General features: G+C 41.6%; 4 protein-coding genes across 10 annotated transcripts; 3 read left to right on the top strand and 1 right to left on the bottom strand.

The window, feature by feature from the left end:
* Positions 1-1,472: 1,472 nt before the first annotated feature.
* Positions 1,473-5,582, top strand: cish (cytokine inducible SH2-containing protein). 2 transcript variants are annotated; one of them, XM_058077283.1, is made up of 3 exons: positions 1,473-1,641; positions 4,586-4,752; positions 4,837-5,582. In XM_058077283.1, exons 2-3 carry the CDS (start codon positions 4,638-4,640, stop codon positions 5,334-5,336), a joined length of 615 nt encoding a protein of 204 aa, XP_057933266.1. In that variant the 5' UTR covers positions 1,473-1,641; positions 4,586-4,637; the 3' UTR covers positions 5,337-5,582. The 2 variants fall into 2 exon arrangements, with proteins under 2 accessions (XP_057933266.1, XP_057933255.1); XM_058077272.1 differs by lacking the exon at positions 1,473-1,641 and adding an exon at positions 1,731-3,698.
* Positions 5,390-10,274, bottom strand: hemk1 (HemK methyltransferase family member 1). 2 transcript variants are annotated; one of them, XM_058077257.1, is made up of 11 exons: positions 10,045-10,274; positions 9,713-9,886; positions 9,547-9,638; positions 8,667-8,760; positions 8,334-8,462; positions 8,060-8,124; positions 7,943-7,992; positions 7,748-7,781; positions 6,855-6,950; positions 6,595-6,705; positions 5,390-6,432 (listed from the first exon to the last, which is right to left on the bottom strand). In XM_058077257.1, the coding sequence occupies exons 1-11, from the start codon at positions 10,093-10,095 to the stop codon at positions 6,372-6,374; spliced, it is 957 nt and encodes a 318-aa protein (XP_057933240.1). In that variant the 5' UTR covers positions 10,096-10,274; the 3' UTR covers positions 5,390-6,371. The 2 variants fall into 2 exon arrangements, with proteins under 2 accessions (XP_057933240.1, XP_057933230.1); XM_058077247.1 differs by having other exon boundaries at positions 5,394-6,432; positions 7,748-7,853.
* Positions 10,275-10,502: 228 nt separating this feature from the next.
* On the top strand, positions 10,503-15,132 carry nprl2 (NPR2 like, GATOR1 complex subunit). 4 transcript variants are annotated; one of them, XR_009130296.1, is made up of 11 exons: positions 10,503-10,877; positions 11,051-11,142; positions 11,225-11,393; positions 11,486-11,594; positions 11,919-12,055; positions 13,662-13,759; positions 13,856-13,892; positions 13,985-14,078; positions 14,155-14,357; positions 14,447-14,540; positions 14,612-14,665. XR_009130296.1 is itself a non-coding variant. In XM_058077216.1 (11 exons), the coding sequence occupies exons 1-11, from the start codon at positions 10,800-10,802 to the stop codon at positions 14,677-14,679; spliced, it is 1,143 nt and encodes a 380-aa protein (XP_057933199.1). In that variant the 5' UTR covers positions 10,520-10,799; the 3' UTR covers positions 14,680-15,132. The 4 variants fall into 4 exon arrangements, 3 of the variants coding, with proteins under 3 accessions (XP_057933199.1, XP_057933212.1, XP_057933218.1); XM_058077216.1 differs by having other exon boundaries at positions 10,520-10,877; positions 14,155-14,272; positions 14,398-14,540; positions 14,612-15,132; XM_058077229.1 differs by having other exon boundaries at positions 10,521-10,877; positions 11,051-11,095; positions 14,155-14,272; positions 14,398-14,540; positions 14,612-15,132.
* On the top strand, positions 14,625-21,162 carry zmynd10 (zinc finger, MYND-type containing 10). Of its 2 annotated transcripts, XM_058077192.1 has the most exons (13): positions 14,625-14,771; positions 15,940-16,151; positions 16,514-16,622; positions 16,797-16,913; positions 17,171-17,224; positions 17,292-17,447; positions 17,530-17,618; positions 18,417-18,511; positions 18,870-19,042; positions 19,203-19,328; positions 20,387-20,508; positions 20,575-20,700; positions 20,778-21,162. In XM_058077192.1, the coding sequence occupies exons 2-13, from the start codon at positions 16,063-16,065 to the stop codon at positions 20,887-20,889; spliced, it is 1,368 nt and encodes a 455-aa protein (XP_057933175.1). In that variant the 5' UTR covers positions 14,625-14,771; positions 15,940-16,062; the 3' UTR covers positions 20,890-21,162. The 2 variants fall into 2 exon arrangements, with proteins under 2 accessions (XP_057933175.1, XP_057933185.1); XM_058077202.1 differs by lacking the exon at positions 16,797-16,913.
* The last annotated feature ends 122 nt before the right edge of the window (positions 21,163-21,284 follow it).

Here is a 21,284-nt window from a genome sequence, read left to right as displayed (position 1 = left end):
AAATGGTCGACACGACCAAAATGAGGTCACAAAAGACCCCGCAACGTCATCCAAAGAACTGCAGGCCTCACTTACCTCAGTTAAGGTCAGTGTTTAGGACTCCATCATAAGAAAGACACTGAGCAAAATCAGCCTGCGTGGCAGAGTTCCAAAACCAAAACCACTACTGAACAAAAACAACATTAAGGCTGGTCGTAATTTTGCCAGAAAACATCTTAATGATCCTCAAGACCTTTGGGGAAATACTCTATGATCTAATCTTTGGAAGGTGTGTGTCCCATTACATCTGGCCTGAAAGTAACATTATTTAAATTATTTGGGCAATTTACTGTTCACGCTGCACTTTACATTATGTTGTTCATATTTGGTGTCTATTCTATCTATTTATTCTCCACATTATTATTGTTATTATTATTATTTGTTTTTACTTATCTTCTTTTGTGTCTGTTGTTATATGGGAGCCAGGCAACGACATTTCATTGGCAATTTCACTGCTGTGTTTTTGTGCAATGACAATAAAGGGAGTCTATCTGTCTATCTATCTATAGCAACAGTCAAATATGGTGGTGGTAGTGTGATGGTCTGGGTGCTGCTTGCTGCTTCAGGACCTGGAAGACTTGCTTTGTTGGTGACCTTAAACTGAAACCAACTTGGGTTCTGCAGCAGGACAATGATCCAAAACACACCAGCAAGTCCACCTCTGAAGAAGAACAGAAAAAATGAAGACTTTGGAGTGGTCTAGTCAAAGTCCTGACCTGATTCCCATTGAGATGCTACGGCATGACCTTAAAAAGACGCGCCATGCCGGACAATTAGTCATAGATGAATTCAACGTCTTTTTTTTTTCCAGGAAGCAGGAAGTGAATACAAACAGGCAGTCAGACATAAATAATAGAAAACACAAGCTCCTCTTGATGATTTGGCGGCGTTACCTCTGCCTCTTGAAAGCGTCTCCTGCTGCCCTTTCCAATTCTTGGTAAGTCACCCTGTTTAGCTTGTAAATCATTCCTTTTCTTCCACATGGATTATCTTTAATGTTCCCAGAAATCTGCTCACTCACTGCTTTCTGAACCCGGAAGGGGGGGGAAAAAAATACCAGCCTGCAAGGAGCAGCTTGAATAACAAGACCCTCTTCTCTTGGAAAGCGCTGCCATAAAATACCTCAAGGGGAGGAGAATTCCTGGGAATAAGCCATGACATTGCCGTGCTATCATGGAAGCCATTCTTGTACATGTTAATCATCTGTGTCAGATGTTTTATGATCTTCATCTCTTCGAAACTACAACACCTATTTCTTTTTCATTACCTTCCAGCTCGTTGCATAATAACACAAGCACGCTTTTTGGAATTTTGCTTTTATTATCCGATGAAAAAACATATTTGTTTAACAGCAGATAAAGTCCACCGGCCTTCCCAGAACGGAGCTCGCTTCAGGATTTCTAGGAAAAGGTTCCCATTGAGTTGTACTGTATCCGCACACTCTGCTGCAAATGGCAGCCATTAGGACTTTAAATGGTTGCAGGTGTTGCTCTGGAGTCCGATCCCCACCGCATGCGTGTGAGCGATATTTGGAAAAGTTACATCAGGAGGGGGATGTTTCCAAGGGCGCCCGTTCAAAAATGACGTTTATACGAGAGTACTGTAAGTACGCTTCTTTTTAAACTTAACAAAAGGTCACCGTGCTTCATGTTTACTGCTTCTATACCCGTCGTTTTTTTTCTACGCCGCAGCTTTTCCTGATGAACTTTCAATTTGGTGGGATTTGAAAACAGGATTTATCAGTTCCAGGGTCAACCTGTCACCATCATCACATCAAATTTGACATTTTTAGCTTGAAAAGTGTGCATGCGCCTCATGTGTCATGTGTCTCTAAATTCAATTCTGTAATTGCTTTGCATCTGTGACGAGTAGGACAACAAAAGCTCACCACACACATCAGTGACCTTCTTCTCTTCATACTACAGCAAAAAGTTTGGCAATATGTGCTTTTAAATCATTTAGGGGAATGTTTATGATAAATTAAATTCTGTAACATTTACATTCAATAGTTTTGTGTATGTGAAGCATAGGACTACGATTATTACTAAGGATTTGCGACAATGCACCTTTATTTTATGAAATGTACAAATGAAAATACCTAAAACAAAAAACATTTAATAAAAATGGCAAACTCAATGTAATTTAATTTCTCTTTTAAAACAAATTAATCGTTATATTACTGTACATATTATTTTATTACAATACTGTAACTATTAATTAGAAATCCCACAGTTTTTGAATGTTTATTGTGAGCTGCGATTTGTCCTACTTTTTTGACTGTCGTTGAACGTACCACCCACGTTCTCGATGCAAAGAAGAATGTATGGATGTATTTGGATGTATTTTACCCCCTTTTTCTTTCACCTCATATTTTCTCCCAAATGCTGATACTATGTGAGAATTCATAAAGGTAAGATTTGATGACTTTGAGTGCTAATGTGCATCTTTGTGGTAGTTCGATGCTACATCGCTAACGCTAGCAAAACACTGGACTTAGCCACGGTCATCACAAGGGTATCAATGTACCCTTTTTTCCCCATTTCTGCTCAATATTTCATCTTCACCAAGCAGCAGTTGGAAAAAACTGCTGTAATTTTATGAGAATAAAGTCAAAATGTTAAAAAAATGTAACAACAATATGAATGAAAACTTTAAACCTCCTATTTTAACATGTGCTCAAATGACACTGAGAATAATTGTTTACATCTCGCCCTTCCTATCTACGTTTAAATACACGAGTAAATAATAAGAATGTAATTAATTAAAACGAATGTTTAGTGTACTGTATAAACAAGTTTTGTTTATATATGATTTATTCATCCAAGTATAGCATTTGTGTTGTCCATGGAGATGAATGTCCACATTAGTGATTGTGCGCGTTACCAGTATCTTTCATTCCCAGAATGAAGCCTTCACCGGGGCGGCCCGGCGGGGCGGAGCTTAGACTCAGTGCAGATTCCTGGAAAGCTTGTAGAGAGAAGCCAGCGCGAGATTCCCGGGAGCGCGCGCCGCTTCAAGCGTAGGCAGCGGTGGAGGGCGGCGCTGGAGGGCACTCGCACACAAAAAAATAAACCCCACACACAATCTAGACAAGAAATATGGAATCACTACGCTAATCTGATAATTGGGGTGTTTTTTTTTAAGTCGATTGTGAAAAGAAGAAAAGAAGCGAGGACTGAGCACGCGCGCCCACACGAGCTTTGGACTATGCGGCAGTACCCTGGTGACGTCACAGCTGCCGGTGCCGAGAGGCGTTCTGAGAATAGACTTCTAGGAAATTGTCCTTTTTAAAAGACTAGCCTTTCCCTCTCGTCCTTTGCACATTCGACACACACTCCATCCGCGCAGACTTGTCTCCTTTTTTATGACCGCTAACATATTACATTCTTTGATTTGATTTGAACAAAACACGCTAACATATTTACACACTTTTAAGCTAACGTGTTGTTTTGGCTGTAATTCTTTTCTTCAAGTTGGACCTTTTTTTGTTTTTGTTTTTTTTTACAAGACTTTTTTTCTTTGACAGTTCTCTTTTTTTGGGGGGGAAAGAAGGAATACAACTGGATTCACCTTTGTGGACTGATGAACTAGTATAGTACTGTATATACTGTAGTATATACAAGTACATACTGTAATAGTATGATTCTATGTGTACCAGGGTGAGTAGGCTATTATTTCTCTTTGTTTCTATTTCACCTTGTAACCCAATGCATTTGCATTAAAGTATAATGTTACATAATTAAAAAAAATATATATTTTACACTCTCTAATTACAATAGTAATTGTGTTTAACATCACTTTATACCAAATATGCATGTTTACATACAGACGCCTTCCTTCAGTCGAGGTGAACAATAATTCATGTGACGTAATAATAATAATTATTATAATAGATGAGATTTCTATGGCGCCTTTTTAGTTGCCCGCAGCTCTTTTGGCACTGAGAAGCCATTATTTCATTTAATCAGTCACACACCTGTGGTGGTATGTTACGTCCGTAGATACAGATGCCCTGAGGTAGACGTAAGGGAAATTGGTAGACTGGCGTCTCCAAACAATAATTCGCATTTGTATTTTTTCTGGAGGCAAGGTGGGTGCGTGGTGCGTTGGATGACCCATTCTACCTCTGCCGTCCAAAATAATAATCTTGCAATTATTAGAATTGGCTAGTGGTATCATTGTACTGTTTCTGTATGTTTTTGTTATTTTAAAACAAACACACCCTCTCAAAGCGGATATAACAGAACCCATGCACAAACATGGAGAATAATTTAAATAGTTCAATAAAATATAAATATACAAATCCACAAAACTGGTATTATTACTTATCGGCACATGTAAAAGTGTGAATATGACATGATGTTGCCTTCCTGGAATTAAATAAACTTGTTTTTATAATTGAATATTTTTTGTTATTACAAAAGAAAAGAATGGTGTTGACTTCATGGAGCTGGGAAACGGCATTCACCCTGACTGTACTAAACACACTATGAAGCTAAGTGATATATTATGATGCATTATGGGTATTCTTTGTTTTATTTTCCAGTCCCCGAGCACTTTTGCCCACTGCTCCATCCACTGAGGCCCCCCAGAGGGGCATGCGGGCAGGCACAGGAGCAGCTACGCCTTGCCTTCAGAGCAGCACGTCGCTATGGGACCCCACCAAAGACTTGCGAGCGATTGCGAGCAACTTCTGCTACCTAGAGACATCAGGTATGAACACTCTTTGAATGCAACGTCAGTGCTGTGATATAGCTCCTGAAACTAACATTGATGTGTGTGTGTGTGTGTGTGTAGGGTGGTACTGGGGGAGTGTAAGCGCAGTTCAAGCCCACAATGCACTTCAAGAGGCATCTGAAGGGGCTTTTTTGGTACGGGACAGCAGCCACCCTCTCTACATGCTTACCCTCTCGGTGAAGACGGCGCGGGGCCCCACCAGCATACGCATCCAGTACAGCTGCACTCAATTCCTACTGGACTGCAGCTCCCCGGCCAGACCCAGCCTGTCGTCGTTCCCCGACGTGCCCAGCCTGGTGCAGCACTACATGGGACCAGAGAGGAGAGCGGAGGACGGCCGGTCGGAACAGCAAGCCCCTTCCAAAACCGCAATCCAGGACGCGGCGTCGGCGTCGTCGGTGGTGTTGAAATTAAAGCGAGCCGTGTACAAACCCCAGAGCCTGCCGTCTTTGCAGCACCTCACACGCTTGGTCATCAACAGGCACTCGGACTGCCACGAGCAGCTACCACTCCCCAGGCCTCTGCTGCGCTTCTTGGAGGACTATCCCTTCAAGGTGTGACGAGGACAGAAACCAACAAAAAAAAAAAAAACCTGGGAATGACGATGCTGCTTTGGAACTTTGAGGAGGAAATGTTGGACACAGGGTCATTATTTTTAAATTCACTTCATATCAGCCAATGTGTGTGTGTGTGTGTGTGTGTGTGTGTCACATTTGGACTGGACTGCATTACATGTACACACAGTGATTCCTTTTACACACCGTTGCCATTTTATTTTTCTCAGTAAATAATTTTTCTACATTTTACATGTGTAATGTTTTTTTTCTACGTCCCTTTCACAAATTTTGTATCACTTTTCGGAAGTTCGCTACGTCTTCCAAACAAGTTTTCCTTTCTTTGTTAGCAGGATTACACAAATACTACTTTGTGAATTTCCACGAAACGCTCCACAATGGGTGGGGCGTGGGTCATACCATTTGGCTAAAGATCAGGGATTTTTTTTTCCACCTCTTTTGTTCACATTTTAAGGTATTTTTGTCAACATTTCCCAGTAGGTAACATGAATGCGTCACTACAAATTAAGCTCCTTCTTTGAAATAAAGTATGTGGCCTTTTGAGCTTCCGATGGCCGAGACTACGTGAGGCACTAAAGGCCACATTGTGTGTGTGCGTGTGTGTGTGTGTGTTCAACAACATGCGCACGCACAGCCTGCATCTGAGTCAGCTTGAGTGAACGGGCAAAGGGGAGGACCGCTGATCAGCCGATTCACAGAACTACAAAATGCTTCCCGGGAGGAGGGTGCGATTCTGAGAGGGAGTGTTCTAAGAAAAGCCTCGGTAATTACCTTCAGCTTTGAGCCGCTTTTGTGCCGTGACACACACTTTTTTTTTTGTTTTACGGTGGCACAGGACACACACACACAAATAAAACGAAAAGCAAGTGATTTAAAGGATTCATTGGGGAAAAAGAAAGACAAATCTGTAGCGATGACAGTGGTGGTGCTGGTACGCGTGTTTACGGGTGGGGGTGGGGGAGCCAACAGGAGGCTATATGGCCACCTGGACTAAAGCCAGTGTAATAGGATCTGAGTTCCTCAACCCGGGTCCAGCTTGTGGTCATTTGACTTCCCTTTCTGAAGGATGCAAAATCGCGGCCTGCGGAAACAAAAACAAATCAGTATCATCCTTTGTGAATTTGGACGCGTATGTCGAGCAGGGATGTTACTACGAGGTCTGATGGCAGGAAGTGCGGCCTTTGACTTGAAATCTAATATCCGGGTCATGGGTCCGCGATATCAAATTTAGCATGAACGGGACCTGTTGTTGATGTCGTGATGCGTCGCCACCAAATGCAGCTTCTCCACGTTGGCTTCCGCCCACTGCCGAAGGGGCCCGGGGTGTCTGGGCTCCACCTCCAAGTAAACGCGGCTGTCGTGGGTGGATGAGGGGAAACAAAGTGGCCTTCATTCAAATGTCATTACAATAGCAGCGGTGGCTTGACAGCAGCACTCACTAAAAAATAGGATAATAAAAGTATGAATAAACACATGATAGTGATATGATTTAGCGGTACATGCCCGATATCTGCAAGAATGTGTGGAGCCAGGGTCAAAATCTTCTGGATCACTTTCATGCCGTCTTTGCCTCCGTCTAAAGCAGCGTGGTCCTCAAACCTGAAAAAAAGTTCACTTTATTTATACTCTATCTATTTTTAAAGGCCATCTAATAATTGTTTTAATATGTGTTAAAACAGCGGCACGGTGGTCTAGGGGTTAGCGCGCAGACCTCACAGCTAGGAGACCAGGGTTCAATTCCACCCTCGGCCATCTCTGTGTGGAGTTTGCATGTTCTCCCCGTGAATGCGTGGGTTTTCTCCGGTTTCCTCCCACATTCCAAAAACATGCTAGGTTAATTAGCGACTCCAAATTGTCCATAGGTATGAATGTGAGTGTGAATGGTTGTTTGTCTATATGTGCCCAGTGATTGGCTGGCGACCAGTCCAGGGTGTACCCCGCCTCTCGCCCAAAGACAGCTGGGATAGGCTCCAGCACCCCCGCAACCCTCGTATGTATTGTTGTGTATATTTATTATTAAAATATTATTATTAAAACAATATTTTTAAAATGCGGTATACCACACATATGTGTTCATTCCACCACAGGAGTTATGTAATGTTACATGTATCGGTATCGGTATCGGCTGATATCAGTATCGGAAATTGAGAGTTGGACAATATCGGACACCCTTAGTATTTATAATTTATGACCATTATTATTTATTCCCTTACTTACAGTATTTGTATTTTGTAAATTGGGTGAAGTGTTTATTTATAATTAATTATTAATTATAATTAATTAATTTATAATATAAAAAATATGTAGGCAATTAAATATGTGTGCCCAAATATTTATAAATATATATTTATAAATATATATATATTTATAAATATAAATATATAAAAAAAATTTACCTCCAAATTTCAGGTTCCAGCGAAGATAAATCATCTGAGAAGAGATAGGGAGGGTTGCTGACTAATGCAGAGACATTGCTGCACACCTTCAACACCGTGTCTGCGTCTGGCAAAACACAAACACCGACATTCCAGTTCTCCGGTGTGTTTTCCAATCCACAGGAACAACCGTGGGACTGAGCTGCATTCAGATACCTTTAGTGACATCCGCGTGGTAAACCTTTAATCGATCCTGGAGCCCCAGTCTGTTGAAGATATCCTTTATTCCGAGTTCTTTTATTGTGAAATGACACTGACTGAAGCTTGAATTACCTTGATGCGTTTTCTTTCGTCAGTTCCACGGCATCCAGACTTTGATCAAGTGCGACGGCTTTAAGCTAGAGAGGGAAACAAACACCTTATTGGGATTATTGTGGCCTGCATTAAAAGGAATTCTGCACATTTTCCCCTATTTTCCAAAATCCTTATGGGAGACTTGAACACACGTCGTTACAAATAATTAAATGTACTCAAAAACTCAGTGAGAGTACTACATACTGGTAACCTAGACTCTTTTTTTATTATTACAAATGCATAAAGAAGTGACCTGAGGGATGCTCTTGAGCAGGCTGAGAGAAATGGCACCGGATCCGCATCCCACTTCCAAACATGTCGGTGAACCCGCTCTGCCGTCGTTCTTCCTCTGCAGATCCCGCACGACCAGTTCAACCAACTCCTGCCACACACAGCAAATACACATACTGTACTTGGTGCCGTCACACTACCCGATCAGCTTCTTCAAAGGCTGTGGTGGGCTCCATTTTTGGTTCTCCATGGAGACATACGGTACACGGCAAAGATGCTTTTGCAATCTACCAATAACTGATATCGTACATGTTTGCTAGAATGAATCAAACTCTGCTAAAGCTTCCTCTCAGACCTCTGTTTCTGGTCGTGGGATGAACACAGGAGGCTTCATCTTCAGTGTCAGATCTCTGAAGTCCCATTCCTCGATCACATACTGCACAGGCATCCTGAAACGCATATACAGTACACACATTACTGCAAGTTCCGACGACCAGATGAAAGCCATATCAGTGTGCAACTAATACCCAGAATTTCCTAAACAACGGTGTAGTGGCTATTTGTCCTTCACTAAAATAATAAACGTAACTTATAATCAAACGGCCACTGATGCACCATGGGTTTTGTTTTACACAGGCAAAAGAGTCATTGTCCAAACAATCTTGTTCCGTTTCTTCTTCTTTCCTTTTATTACCAAGCAAGCAAACAAACAAAAAAGGAACAAGGGCCTTTTCCTGTTGCCTCTCTTGCGCTGGTACAAAAACCATAAGCCCACCCCGGTGCATGCTGGTCCTGTGAGCACTGCCTACCTAAATATATTGCAGGTGCCCAGGGTGTTATCCAATGAAATTAACTACTAATTAACCCCAACAAAATATAATAGATAAACAAATAAATAAATAACAAGAAAATATTATCAAGTAATCCAAACAAAACAACAACAACAAAAAATAAATCAACAGATATCAGAAACCTAGGAACACACTAATAAATAGCTCCTACAAACGGCTTAAATGGAGTAAGTCCTTTTTGTAAGTCATACAGTCTATGTGGGTGGAGGCGGGGCCGCTAGCGTACACACAGAGTGTAGAAGAGTGTAACGTTATAGAGATTATATTACTAGCTTACAATATTTTTTCATTGTAATTAAATCTGTGACACCCCCACTTCATACGTTGCACACTTCCATACTTATATGACATTGTCAAAACAAAAATTGAAGTATATAATGAGACCTGCAAAGGCGCCTCTTGCAGAGTGTCCATATTTTCTCCGTTTCCTCTTGAGTGAGAAATGCAGACAATCTCTCCGGCTCAACACGTTCAATCTACCAGCGACAAACAGATGCTGGGGTTCAATAAAATTAAAAATTATTGAGAAGAAAGCATATTGGTGACCCACAGTTTTAGCGCCAAGCACGTGGGCGATGATGTAGTGGCTGGAGAGGTCAGGTTCTGTGACACGGTTCGCCTCAAAGTGTCTCTTCCATAAATCTGCCGCCTGTCTTGCTGTTATCCTGGATGCAGGAAGTGCCTCGGTACTGCATGGATGCACTGCACAGGAGCCCCAAATGTCCTAAAAGTGGATGTATTTTATTCATTTATAACTGGGTGACACATTATAAAATGTACACAATACACTATTCTGCACTGTACTACTTTATACAGAAATGTGTTTTGTAAATGGATAGTGACACAAACAATAAAAAAAACACTATTTAAAGCATCACTAACCTTAAATCCGCGACTCCTCCTATTTACTGTACACACTGGCTTCCTCCACATTTTGATCCCACGCAGTCGTGACAAAGTAAACACATTCAGTCGTGTATACACGCACTAAAACTCACTTTTAACTCCCATCGTGGAGTTTATTCGACATTGCTTGCTGCTGGTGGCAAGGGAAGCGGCGCTTGCCATGGCGCAGCAGCTAACTGCTCCAACGTGCACACGTGACGTCAGTGGCAGCTTTGCGCAAACACCGCGCAAGATTGACTGTGTTGAGAAGAGATGCATTTATGAGCGATGGGGAAATGCGGTTTGTAATGATCAGAAAAGTAAGAAACGAAACGTACAAACAACTGTAAAACAAGCACAATCAGCTCTGAACTGTAATATATAACAGTACACTAAAATGTATATTTCATGAGTGGATTTTTAGTTGAAGTAAAATATTGGCGTAGCATTAATATGGTATTCTACGAGGTGTTTTTAAACGCACCAATCTTGTTTTCCAGGAAGACGAGGAGTAACTGGAAAATGTGTGATAGCTCCCTGGAAAGGAAATGTAAAATAACGTGGGAAACATACAGTTTCACTTTTATCCTCTTGGGGTTTAATGTCGCTGCAAAACCTGCTACTTTCCAGGGTGTTTTTTTGTTTTGTTTTAAAAACGGAAAGTTAGCTGCTAGCTTAAGAAAGACCTACCAACCTAGCTTGAATTGTTTTGTTTTGGTCAAAGTCAATAAACGCCTTCTGGAAACACGGTGATGGGTATGGACACTAGACTAGAATGCATCTTTTTTAGTGAATTTCATCCTACTTTGGGTCCCAAAATAACATACCAGGTGAGCGAAATATGTTTGTGAGAGACTTTGAGAAATTGCATCACCAATGGATGACACTGTGCTGCCGTTATAAGCTAACATTTTTAAAAGGAAATGCCAAATTTGAAGCGAAGTTGCACACTATAATGTATAATATCATCTCTGATTATGTCCTGTTTTTGTCTTCTTGCCAGGTCCCGGAAGAATACATTTCAAGGGAGCTGTTTGACACAGTTCAGGTTTATATTATTACCAAACCAGAGCTGCAGAACAAATTAATAACAGTGTATGAAACTTGAATGTAATTTGATCACGTTGATTAGTTCCATTCACACTGTCATGCAACCTAACATGAGATTCTTTTGCAGCACTGCCATGGGCAAGAAGTTAATCGGGTGTCCGGTGTGCATTGAACACAAGAAGTACAGCCGCAACGCCCTCCTGTTTAACCTTGGCTTTGTTTGTGATGCGCAAGCTAACACTTGTGTCCTGGAGCCAATTGTCAAGAAGCTCTCAGGTTATCTCACCACTTTAGAGGTACAAATTATTATTATTTCATTTTACTGTGGAACAACGCTGCAGGTATATTCTGATTTTTTGCTATCAAAATCTTTGCGTCTGTGCTGCAGCTGGAGAGTGGCTTCATCTCCAATGAGGAGAGCAAACAGAAACTTCTGCCTATCATGTCCACCTTGTTGGAAGAGCTCAACGCCACAGGAGCGTGCACCTTACCCATAGGTAGCTTTCATTATCATCTTGTAGATAATGCAGTGTTTCCCGTACAGTAATCCCTCGCCACTTCACGCTTTGAATTCCGTGGCTTCACTCTTTAATAAATATGAATAAAATCAATCAGACACACAAACACATGCATTAAGCTTTTAATGTGTACCGCGTGGGAATTTGAAGTGTTGTCACACTGCATTCCGCCACCGCGTCTGAAAAATATTCAATGACTTTCAGCCTGATTGTAAAATGTACTCCTCCAAATGCTACGTATCTCATACTGAAAAGCTGCTGTGTGTTTTTGTATAAATGTACGATCTCTCTGCCCGTTTTTAGATGAATCCAACACCATCCACCTGAAGCTGATCCCGCTGCGAAAGGACCCACTGGTCGTCCAGGAGTATGACGTGCCGGTTTTCACCCAGAGCAAAGACAACTTTATTAAATCTCAGTGGGATCTCACCACTCAGCAGGTGAGCCTAGCATGTTTTTGGAATGAGGCTGCACGGCGGACGAGGAGACCCAAGTTCAATCCCACCCTCGGCCATCTCTGTGTGGAGTTTGCATGTTCTCCCCATGCATGCGTGGGTTTTCTCCGGGTACTCTGGTTTCCTCCCACATTCCCAAAACATGCAAGGTTAATTGGCGACTCCAAATTGTCCATAGGTATGAATGTGAGTGTGAATGGTTGTTTGTCTATATGTGCCCTGTGATTGGCTGGCCACCAGTCCAGGGTGTACCCCGCCTCTTGCCTGAAGACAGCTGGGATAGGCTCCAGCACCCTCGTGAGGACAAGCGGTAGAAAATGAATGAATGAATGAATGAATGAATGTTTTTGGAATGTGGGAGGAAACCGGAGTACCCGGAGAAAACCCACACATGCACGGGGAGAACATGCAAACGCCTCACAGAGATGGCCAAGGGTGGAATCGAACACAGGACCAACCAAACCATGTTTAAAAAGTTCAACTTAATAGTTTTTTTCCTGCATGAAGAGTACTTTATTTTGAAGATTTCAGAGGAGGCGAGTTGAGGTAAATCCTGGTCACAGGACAAGTACATACAAACAGGCATTCACACTCATGTGACATGATTTAGCATGCCAAAATACTAAAACACCGTGACAAAGTTTAAATCCCTGTCAGGCGCCATTCATGAAGAAGTAGAAAAGTGTGAATTCCCAGAAAAAGGGAGTAGCGGCGAGGACAATCATTAAACATTGCAACTTTGCACAACACGCAAACATGACCTTTGTCGTCAAAAGGGTATGTTTATTGTGTAGTTTTTCTGTTTTATTGGCTGTTGAACTGTGCCATCTAAATAAACCTGACCTTGACCGGCTAACTCACCATTTTGCATCAGATGAACTTCTTTTACTTGTCACAAAATATCACCCAGTAAAACCAACACTGTTTGGCAGTGAGGACAACCAATCAAAAATGATTCTCTTTAAATGTTTTTTAGGTGTACTCCACCATGAATTTCTGCGACGTAGGGTTCTGTATTATTAAATCAAATATTTTTATAGTTAGAGCACAGAAAACCTGTTTAAAACCATCTAAAAATGTTTTTACATTATTAGAGCCCTGTAGACATGAACTAGCACCCCTAAAGTTTTACACTTTACACTCATATTACCTAATATAGTCGACATGGTAAGACATAACTCCCGTTAGCATATGGAAACTGTGACTATCCTTTTTTACACCACATCGCGCGACTTTTATGCGCAAGCTACGGGATCTCGACAGGGACACGTGAGACGGCCACCGCCGAGCTAACTAGTTTACCTCTAGTTTATTTATTCTAAACATCAGGGTTTGAAACCCAATCGAGAAGCAGGACAAACTAAGTCGGCAAAAACCACTTCCACACACAATGGGAGGAGAACTTTTTTTAATTATGCCTTGTGACTACATATGACTTGTTTTTCAATATTTTTTACTAATACTAGGCCATAGTGAACGATGAAACAGCAATTTATTCATTGTTTGAACACCTGTGTGCTCATTGTTCATGTCTAAATTTGTTGTTTATATTTGGTTCAAGTCAGTCCAATCCCGTCTATATTGTCCTCAGATCCTGCCCTACATTGACGGGTTTCGGCATGTCCAGAAGATCTCAGCCGAAGCAGATGTGGAGTTGAATATCGTTCGTATTGCCGTGCAGAATCTCCTGTGAGTGCAGCGCTCCGTGTGAATACGTATCTCTTCATGCATTCAGATGCTACGTTCTTCCAATTTTATGATGATATTTCACTGTTCCTTGTACAGGTATTATGATTTGGTGACTTTGGTGTCCATATTCCAGGTACTGGATGAGAAATGTATTTTATTTGTAAGATCAACTTACGTGGTGGTGAAACTTTTCGATCGATTTGAATTTGTGCCCCCCCCCCCCAGTACTCCAATGTTTACTGCACCACCCCCAAAGTCCAGAGCCTGATAGACGACAAGCTCATCCAGGAGGACTGTCTCACCTACGTCACCAAGCAAGGTCAGTAGTAAGTGTGCAGTATTGACTTCCCTGTCCTGGCGTGTTTTTCCAACCGTCGCTCATCCCGTCCCGTCAGGCCAAAAGCGTCCAAGTCTGAGAGACGTGTTCCAGTTGTACTGTGGACTGAGTCCGGGAACCACGGTGCGAGACCTTTGTTCCCGCTACTCGCAGCAGCTGCAGAGAGTTGACGAGAGGTCAGCGGCGCCGGTGTCACGCACAAAGAGAGGGGGGGGTGCAAAACAACAACACTTTTGAGGGATGAGGTCAGGCGGCGGTGAGGTGGGTCATGCGCTAACCGTTATCACGCGTTGTCCTTCAGGAGGCTGATTCAATTTGGCCTGATGAAGTCTCTCATTCGGCGGCTGCAGAAGTATCCGGTCAAGGTGATGCGCGACGAGAAGAGCAGGCCGCCTCGCCTTTACACGGGTTGTCACAGTTATGATGAGATCTGCTGCAAGACAGGCACGGCTTCATCTCAAGCGCGCTAAATAATGAGCCAGTCTGCTTTGTGATGACGTTGAGTATCTTTGCAGGGATCAGCTACAAGGAGCTGGATGAACGTTTGGAAAATGATCCCAACATCGTGGTGTGCTGGAAGTGACGTCGCGTGCAGTTAAAACGGCTTGATTGACACATGAAGACATGTATGTGGTCGTCAAAACAGATAACTTTCTGGAACTCAAGACTCACATGGTAACTTTTTTTAATTTACATTTAAGTATAGTTTGTGCACACCTGGAGGTACAAAGGACTCAAATTATTATTATTCAAATTATTATCAATTATTAGTCCTAGTGAACCTGTTGATTTGTCCTTATCAAATATCATAACATTAGTACTACCACATCACTACTACCAGGAGAACCAGAGTGGACGGAGCCACCTGCTGTGGCCCAGCAAGGTGCACTATATTGGGACACATGCTCCGAGCATCCGGTGTGATGCCATGGAGGTCTCGGGCAAACCTTTTGCACTTTTCAAACGTCAAACGATGCTGGCGTTTCAGGTGGCTGATAAGGTTTTTTTGCGTGCTCGATGTTTGGTTTGCCCCCCCCCCACCCCCCCCCCCCCCCCCCCCCCCCCCCATGACAAAGCATTTGGTACAACTAGCACACAAAAGGTCTAGGAATGTTTGTTTACAAGCGCTCTCAGGGGAAGTTACGTCACAGGCAGGAGATAAAAGGAGCGTTGGATTTGCTCACCCGCTCTTTTTTTTTAAAAAAATGATCGGTTATCTGAGCTATTTTTTAATTTTAGCGGTTTGATTTCATATTTCTCTCATCGGCCCGATGATTAACTTTGTTAATCTGCTAAGTTAAACTAATTTCTGTTCAATCTGTTTAATATTTATTGTTCAAAAAAGTGTGATTAATAAATGATTACCAAGTAATTATTACTTAATCATGTTATTTAATGTTATGTTTTGTTATTATTAGTAATATTATTGAAATTTATTTTGCTTAGTTCTATTATTGGATACAGTATTATTGAAATGTTTGTTACTTTTTATTGTGATATGTGTCTTTCTATTGTATTAAATATGAATTACATATAGTTAGTTAATACTGCTAAATTAGGAGTACCATACAAGGTATTAGTGTACATTAGCACTTCTGTTTTATTAATATTAGTCACAGTGTTTACAATTTCTAACATTGTTACTATGTAATATTCAAGAATGTAAAAAGGTTGCCAAAATATTCCTAACATTTCTCAGTGCAAGGCAATCCAAGTATTGGGCATATTTTGAAATAAATTCCTTAATAAAACCGCCGTGTTATGTATAGAAAGCATTGAATTGTATTACGTTGTGAACCTGATGAAGTGTCCTGGTGTGTGTATGCCGCTCTTTATGATGTAGCGCCTCTTATTGACGACATAGAGGTACTGCGCTTTGTTGGTATATACCGTCCTGTCGCTGCCATGACAACCGACGAGTAACATCAGCTTAAACGGAGCAGACAACCATCAAACATCAACAAAAATGGACGGCTCGGTTCTTTTGCCCGTGGAGGCGGAAGCGTTTGTTGAAAGTTTGGAGATACTTTCTCTGAAAGACGTGGGATCGAAGAGGTAAGAAGCTAGCACACATTCAATCACAAGCTAGGCTAAATTAAGTGTGGCAATGCTAATACCGTAATACCGGAGATAAGGGGTCTTCTAACTTTTTACACACCAGGTATTGTTTTTTTCTCGTAATTTAGACTTTACTCCTTTAAATATTTTGACTTTATTCTTGTAAAATAACGTTTTCCACTTTTAACTTTTGCAAATTTTCCCCAAAATGAAAAAGAATTTGTTTTTCACAATTTCATAAGGTGTTTTATAGTTCCAACATTATGGTACTGGTTCTATACTGTATAGGTAGTTTTGGTTTCATGTATGTAAATTAATATACAAATATGTCAGGTATTAAACAGCTGATGTTTTTACAGGTGGTTCAGACAACATGAGCATGTTGAAAAGCTGAACATGCAAGCGATACTCAGCGCTTCAGCCATGCACGATGAGTTCATCAAGGACATCCTGGTGACCTCTGCAAAGGTGACTTTAATACACACTTGACCGCAGCTTTTCACACAATATGGTCCAGGCCCAGGGTTAGCATATTGGCCACACAGTCAGGAGATCGGGAAGACCAGCAACCCTTGTGAGGATAAGCAACTGAAGCAGAAAAAGGATGGATGGAAGGCCCATTCTGTTTGTCCCCCTTTGCAGATTCCGGTCCTGGTCCATGAGATGATCCTGACTGAAGTATGGAAGCAAAAAATCTTTCCCATTTTATGCCAACTGCAGGATTTCACTCCCAGGAACACCTTTCCTCTTTACATGGTGGTGAGTGGATGAAGAGTTGAAGGTAGACGTGTCCGTCCATCATAAACTAGGGAAACAGGCTTCGCTACACATCCTAAAAGAAAGCCAGAGGTCTAGCAACTATTTGTCAGCTTTTCTTAAGCGGATAATCTAACTAACGTTAGCATTGTAGCAATCCCTTGTTTATCACACAGTTCATTGGTTCCAGACCCAAAGTGATTTTCAAATTAAAGCTTCAGACACACAAAAATCTAAGTCCATGTGTGTCTTCCTCCCAGATCCACTATGAAGCCACCATCATCAACCTGCTGGAGACCATCATGTTCCATAAGGTGAGCGCCATGTCCTAAACTTTCGACGGTCACCAGCTTCAAAAAGTCAATTTTGTGTCCGGCGTAGGATTCCTGCGAGGGGGCCGATGACTCCATTCTGGACTTGGTGGATTACTGCCACCGCAAGCTCACCCTGCTGGCCGCCAACACCGGCAAAGATGGCGGCGTGACTCACAAAACGCACAGCCAAGTGACCGCCGAGGCAGTTCTCTGTTCCAAAGAGGTAAAACAACATAATGAAGCTCCACCCACATGTGAATCAATGGTCATGAACCGGTCATGATGGGATTCTGCTTTACGGTCAGGAGTTGCAGAATCAGGCTGCCGAGCTGGAGTTTGACATCTCGTTGAAGGCTCTGTCCGTGCTGCGATACATCACCGACCACACCGAAAGGTACTCTTGGCAGTTAGCATTAGCATCTGTCCCCAGCTGGCAAGAAAAATATTCTCTTTATTTTTTGGTAAAAGATGTATAACTACGTCTTTGGTATTGAATGAGTTATTAATCTAATCTAATTAATCTAATTAATATATTTTTACTATTCATTTTTTCTTATATTAATAATAATCATCCATTTATTTTCTATGCCGCTTATCCTCACTGGAATCGCGAATGTATGCTGGAGCCTATCCCAGCTGTCTTCGGGCAAGAGGCGGGGTACACCCTGGACTGGTGGCCAGCCAATCACAGGGCACATATAGACAAACAACCATTCACACTCACATTCATACCTATGGACAATTTGGAGTCGCTAATTAACCTAGCATGTTTTTGGAATGTGGGAGGAAACCGGAGTACCTGGAGAAAACCCACGCATGCACGGGGAAAACATGCAAACTCCACACAGGGATGACCGAGGGTGGAATCGAACCCGGGTCTCCTAGCTGTGAGGCCTTTGTCCTAACCACTCATCCACCATGCAGCCGTCATAATAATCAGAATAGCAAACTTAATTGTAAGTAAATCCAATTTTAAAATTGGTGCATATACTAATTTAATATTTGTTGTAAAACCCACCCATATGAAAAATGAAATATGGCTACCAAATTGTCGACAGGAAGTTGCCCACAAACAAAAGGAGCGTGTTTGGTATAGAGGTGATTAACCTTTTTTTTCCTTTCTGCAGGAAACCGAGTGGCTTGTTTACTTTTCATTGGTGTTTCCTTTTAATGAATGAAATGTGTTCCACAGTATCAGCACCATTAACCGCATGCTATGCATACACAACGTGCCTTGTCTGCTGGTGCGCCTGATCGAGTGCTGCCCGTGGAGTCGCTGCAGAGCAGGTAAATATCGTACAAGTCGATCCCGCAAGGGACCAGCAGTGAGACACCGATAAAAATGCCTGGTTTTGACACATGGGTCACGTCGTTGTGCGTAGTCAACCGATTTCTGGTCAACATTTGCAATAAGATTGATGGTTACTGCCTGCCACCCATAAGAAATTGACCTATTATACTTTTCCCACTTTTCTGACTTATAAATGTAGCTAGAATGTTGTATGGTGTAGGACACGGGGGGCCAAAACTCAAAGCCGACTTTAGGTAGTGGGCCAAAACTGGACATGATCACATGATGTGATTTTGAGATGAAGCATTTCCCAGCATACACTGGTTCACTCCCATTTACTCTGGCTCTCTGTAGGTGAAATAGAGAAATACATGAACGGAAAATGGCAGAAGATCCCAGTGGAAGACCATGTGAAGATGACAAAACTGGACGGCCAGGTGTGGATTTCGCTGTACAATCTGCTGCTGAAGGAAGACTGCCGAAGGAAATACGACTTTAACAGTTTCAACAAGAACCAGCTTCTCAAGGTAAGGTAAAAATGCGAGGGGTCCTGGGTCATTTTTTCCCTCACGTGGTCCTGAGCAGGAAGGGGATGAGAAAGTGGATAATAGGAGGAAGCTTCTTGGTCAAAACAATGGAAGCGTGGCTCTTCTGGATGCTGCGGCTTCATCCTCCAATGTGTGACAGCTTCGCAGTTTCCTGAGCGAAGTGTTGGTGGATCAGCTTCCAAACTTGGCCGAGCTCCAGCGATTCCTGGCTCACCTTGCTGTTACTGAGCCCGAACCGCCCAAGAAGGGACTTGTTTTAGAGCAGGTAACTCAAATTAATATTCATTCAATTTATTTGTTGATATTTTTCTCAATATTGATTTTATTGGCATGATTACGGAAGCATGCTGGAAAAAAATATCCCATTGGTAATTTGTAATTATGATATGAAAAATTTTAAATTACAATTTAAGAAAGCATAATTATAATATTTAAAAAAATTAACATGATGAGATAAGAAAATAATAACTATGAGAGAAATAATTCTGAAATAAAAATTCATAACCGTATAAAGGGTCAAAATTACAAGATCAAAAGGCATAATTATGAGATTGACATGAGATAAAACGTCATAATTCTGAACTAAAAGTCATACTTATGAGATTAAAAGTTGAAATTGAGATTAAAAGTCATAATTATGAGAAAAAAAGTCAACATTGTGGGATTAAGTCATAATTATGAGATAAAAATCCATAAACATGAAATAAAAAGCCAAAATAGAGAAAAAATTATAAGATAAAGTCAAAATTCTGTCATAATTGAGATGACATCGACATTATGAGAAGAAAGTAATAATAATGAAATATAAATTCATAACTACATAAAGTCAAAATGATGACATAAAAGGCATAATTGTCGGATTGCAAAGACATAATTGAGATTAAAAGTTGACATGAGATAAAAAGTCATAATTATGCGATAAAAAGTTGACATTATGGGATAAAGTCACAACTGTGAGATAAAAAAATCATAATTATGAGATTAAAAAATCATAATTCTGAGATAAAAAGTCAAAATTAAATCATTACAAAATAAAAATGTATAACTATGAGATTAGAAAGTAATTATGAGATTTAAAAAAATCATAATTCTGAGTTGAATGTCATAATTCTGAGATACAAACGGTGCATGTGCCAAGTGTCATGTGACAAAGGGTGCAGTGAAGAAGGCAGCACATGCTCAGTTTCTATCTCATAATTTCCACTTTTTAAATAATACTTTTTTTCTCTTGTAATTTTCAATGTGAGCGTATTGGTATATTGGTATATTGGAATATTGTGTATATATGGATAGATCACATTGGCTGGCTCGCTCTGCTTGTAGCTCCCTGAAATGTGGAACCACATCGTGAAAGAGAATTCTGGCAAGTGGAAGGCGATAGCCAAGTATCAAGTCAAAGAAACCTTCAATGCCTCCGAAAAGGACCTGAGACGACAAGCTCAGAGGTAGAGCCAGGAAAAGATTGGGAAACATGAACCAAAGTTCTAGCAGGAATTGTTTTCTTCAACCAGGCTGGCTCAGACGTACAATCTGGATGTGATGGAGAGTCTCATCCCGGAGACGCCAAAGTGCGGATGCTGTGGGAAAAAGGCTGCTAAGAAATGCTCTCGATGCCAAGGGGAGTGGTACTGTCACAGGTCAGGGACACCCCGAAACTGGATTTTCCAAGGACTTCCGGAGCATGAAATGACATTGGTGTCTGTGTTCTTTGTAGGGAATGTCAGGTGAAACAGTGGCCCAAACACAAGAAGGCCTGCCAGATCATAATGGAGGCTAACAAGAAGACCCAGGCTGACCTGTGCAACGACAACAACAAAGAAACCTGAAGGACATGGAAGCCCAGACCTAAATCCTTGGGTGCACAAGAAGAGAACCTTTTAAATTCCATCATTGACACAATAAACTACATTCTATGTCCCGGACACATTTTAGCATCCATTTTTGTTACAGAGGTCCTCACAGAGCCGCAAGATTCCTCCGAAAATAGCTATTTTTTCCGTAGAACATCAATAGGATAGGGTGGGTATGCTGGAGCCTAGCCCAGCTGACTTGGGGCAAAAGGCGGGGTATGCCTTGGACTGGTTGCCAGCCAATGGAAATACACAAATAGACAAACATTAATTCATTCATTTTCTACCGCCTTTCCTCATGAGGGTTGGGGGTGCTGGAGCCTACCCCAGTTGTCTTTGGGCAAAAGGCGGGGGTACGCCTTGGACTGGTC

This window comes from Doryrhamphus excisus, chromosome 1, assembly GCF_030265055.1.
Source record: "Doryrhamphus excisus isolate RoL2022-K1 chromosome 1, RoL_Dexc_1.0, whole genome shotgun sequence".
Taxonomy (NCBI): Eukaryota; Metazoa; Chordata; class Actinopteri; order Syngnathiformes; family Syngnathidae; genus Doryrhamphus; species Doryrhamphus excisus.
The sequence above is the reverse complement of the archived record's forward strand: the minus strand, read 5'-3'. Positions and strand labels throughout refer to the sequence as shown.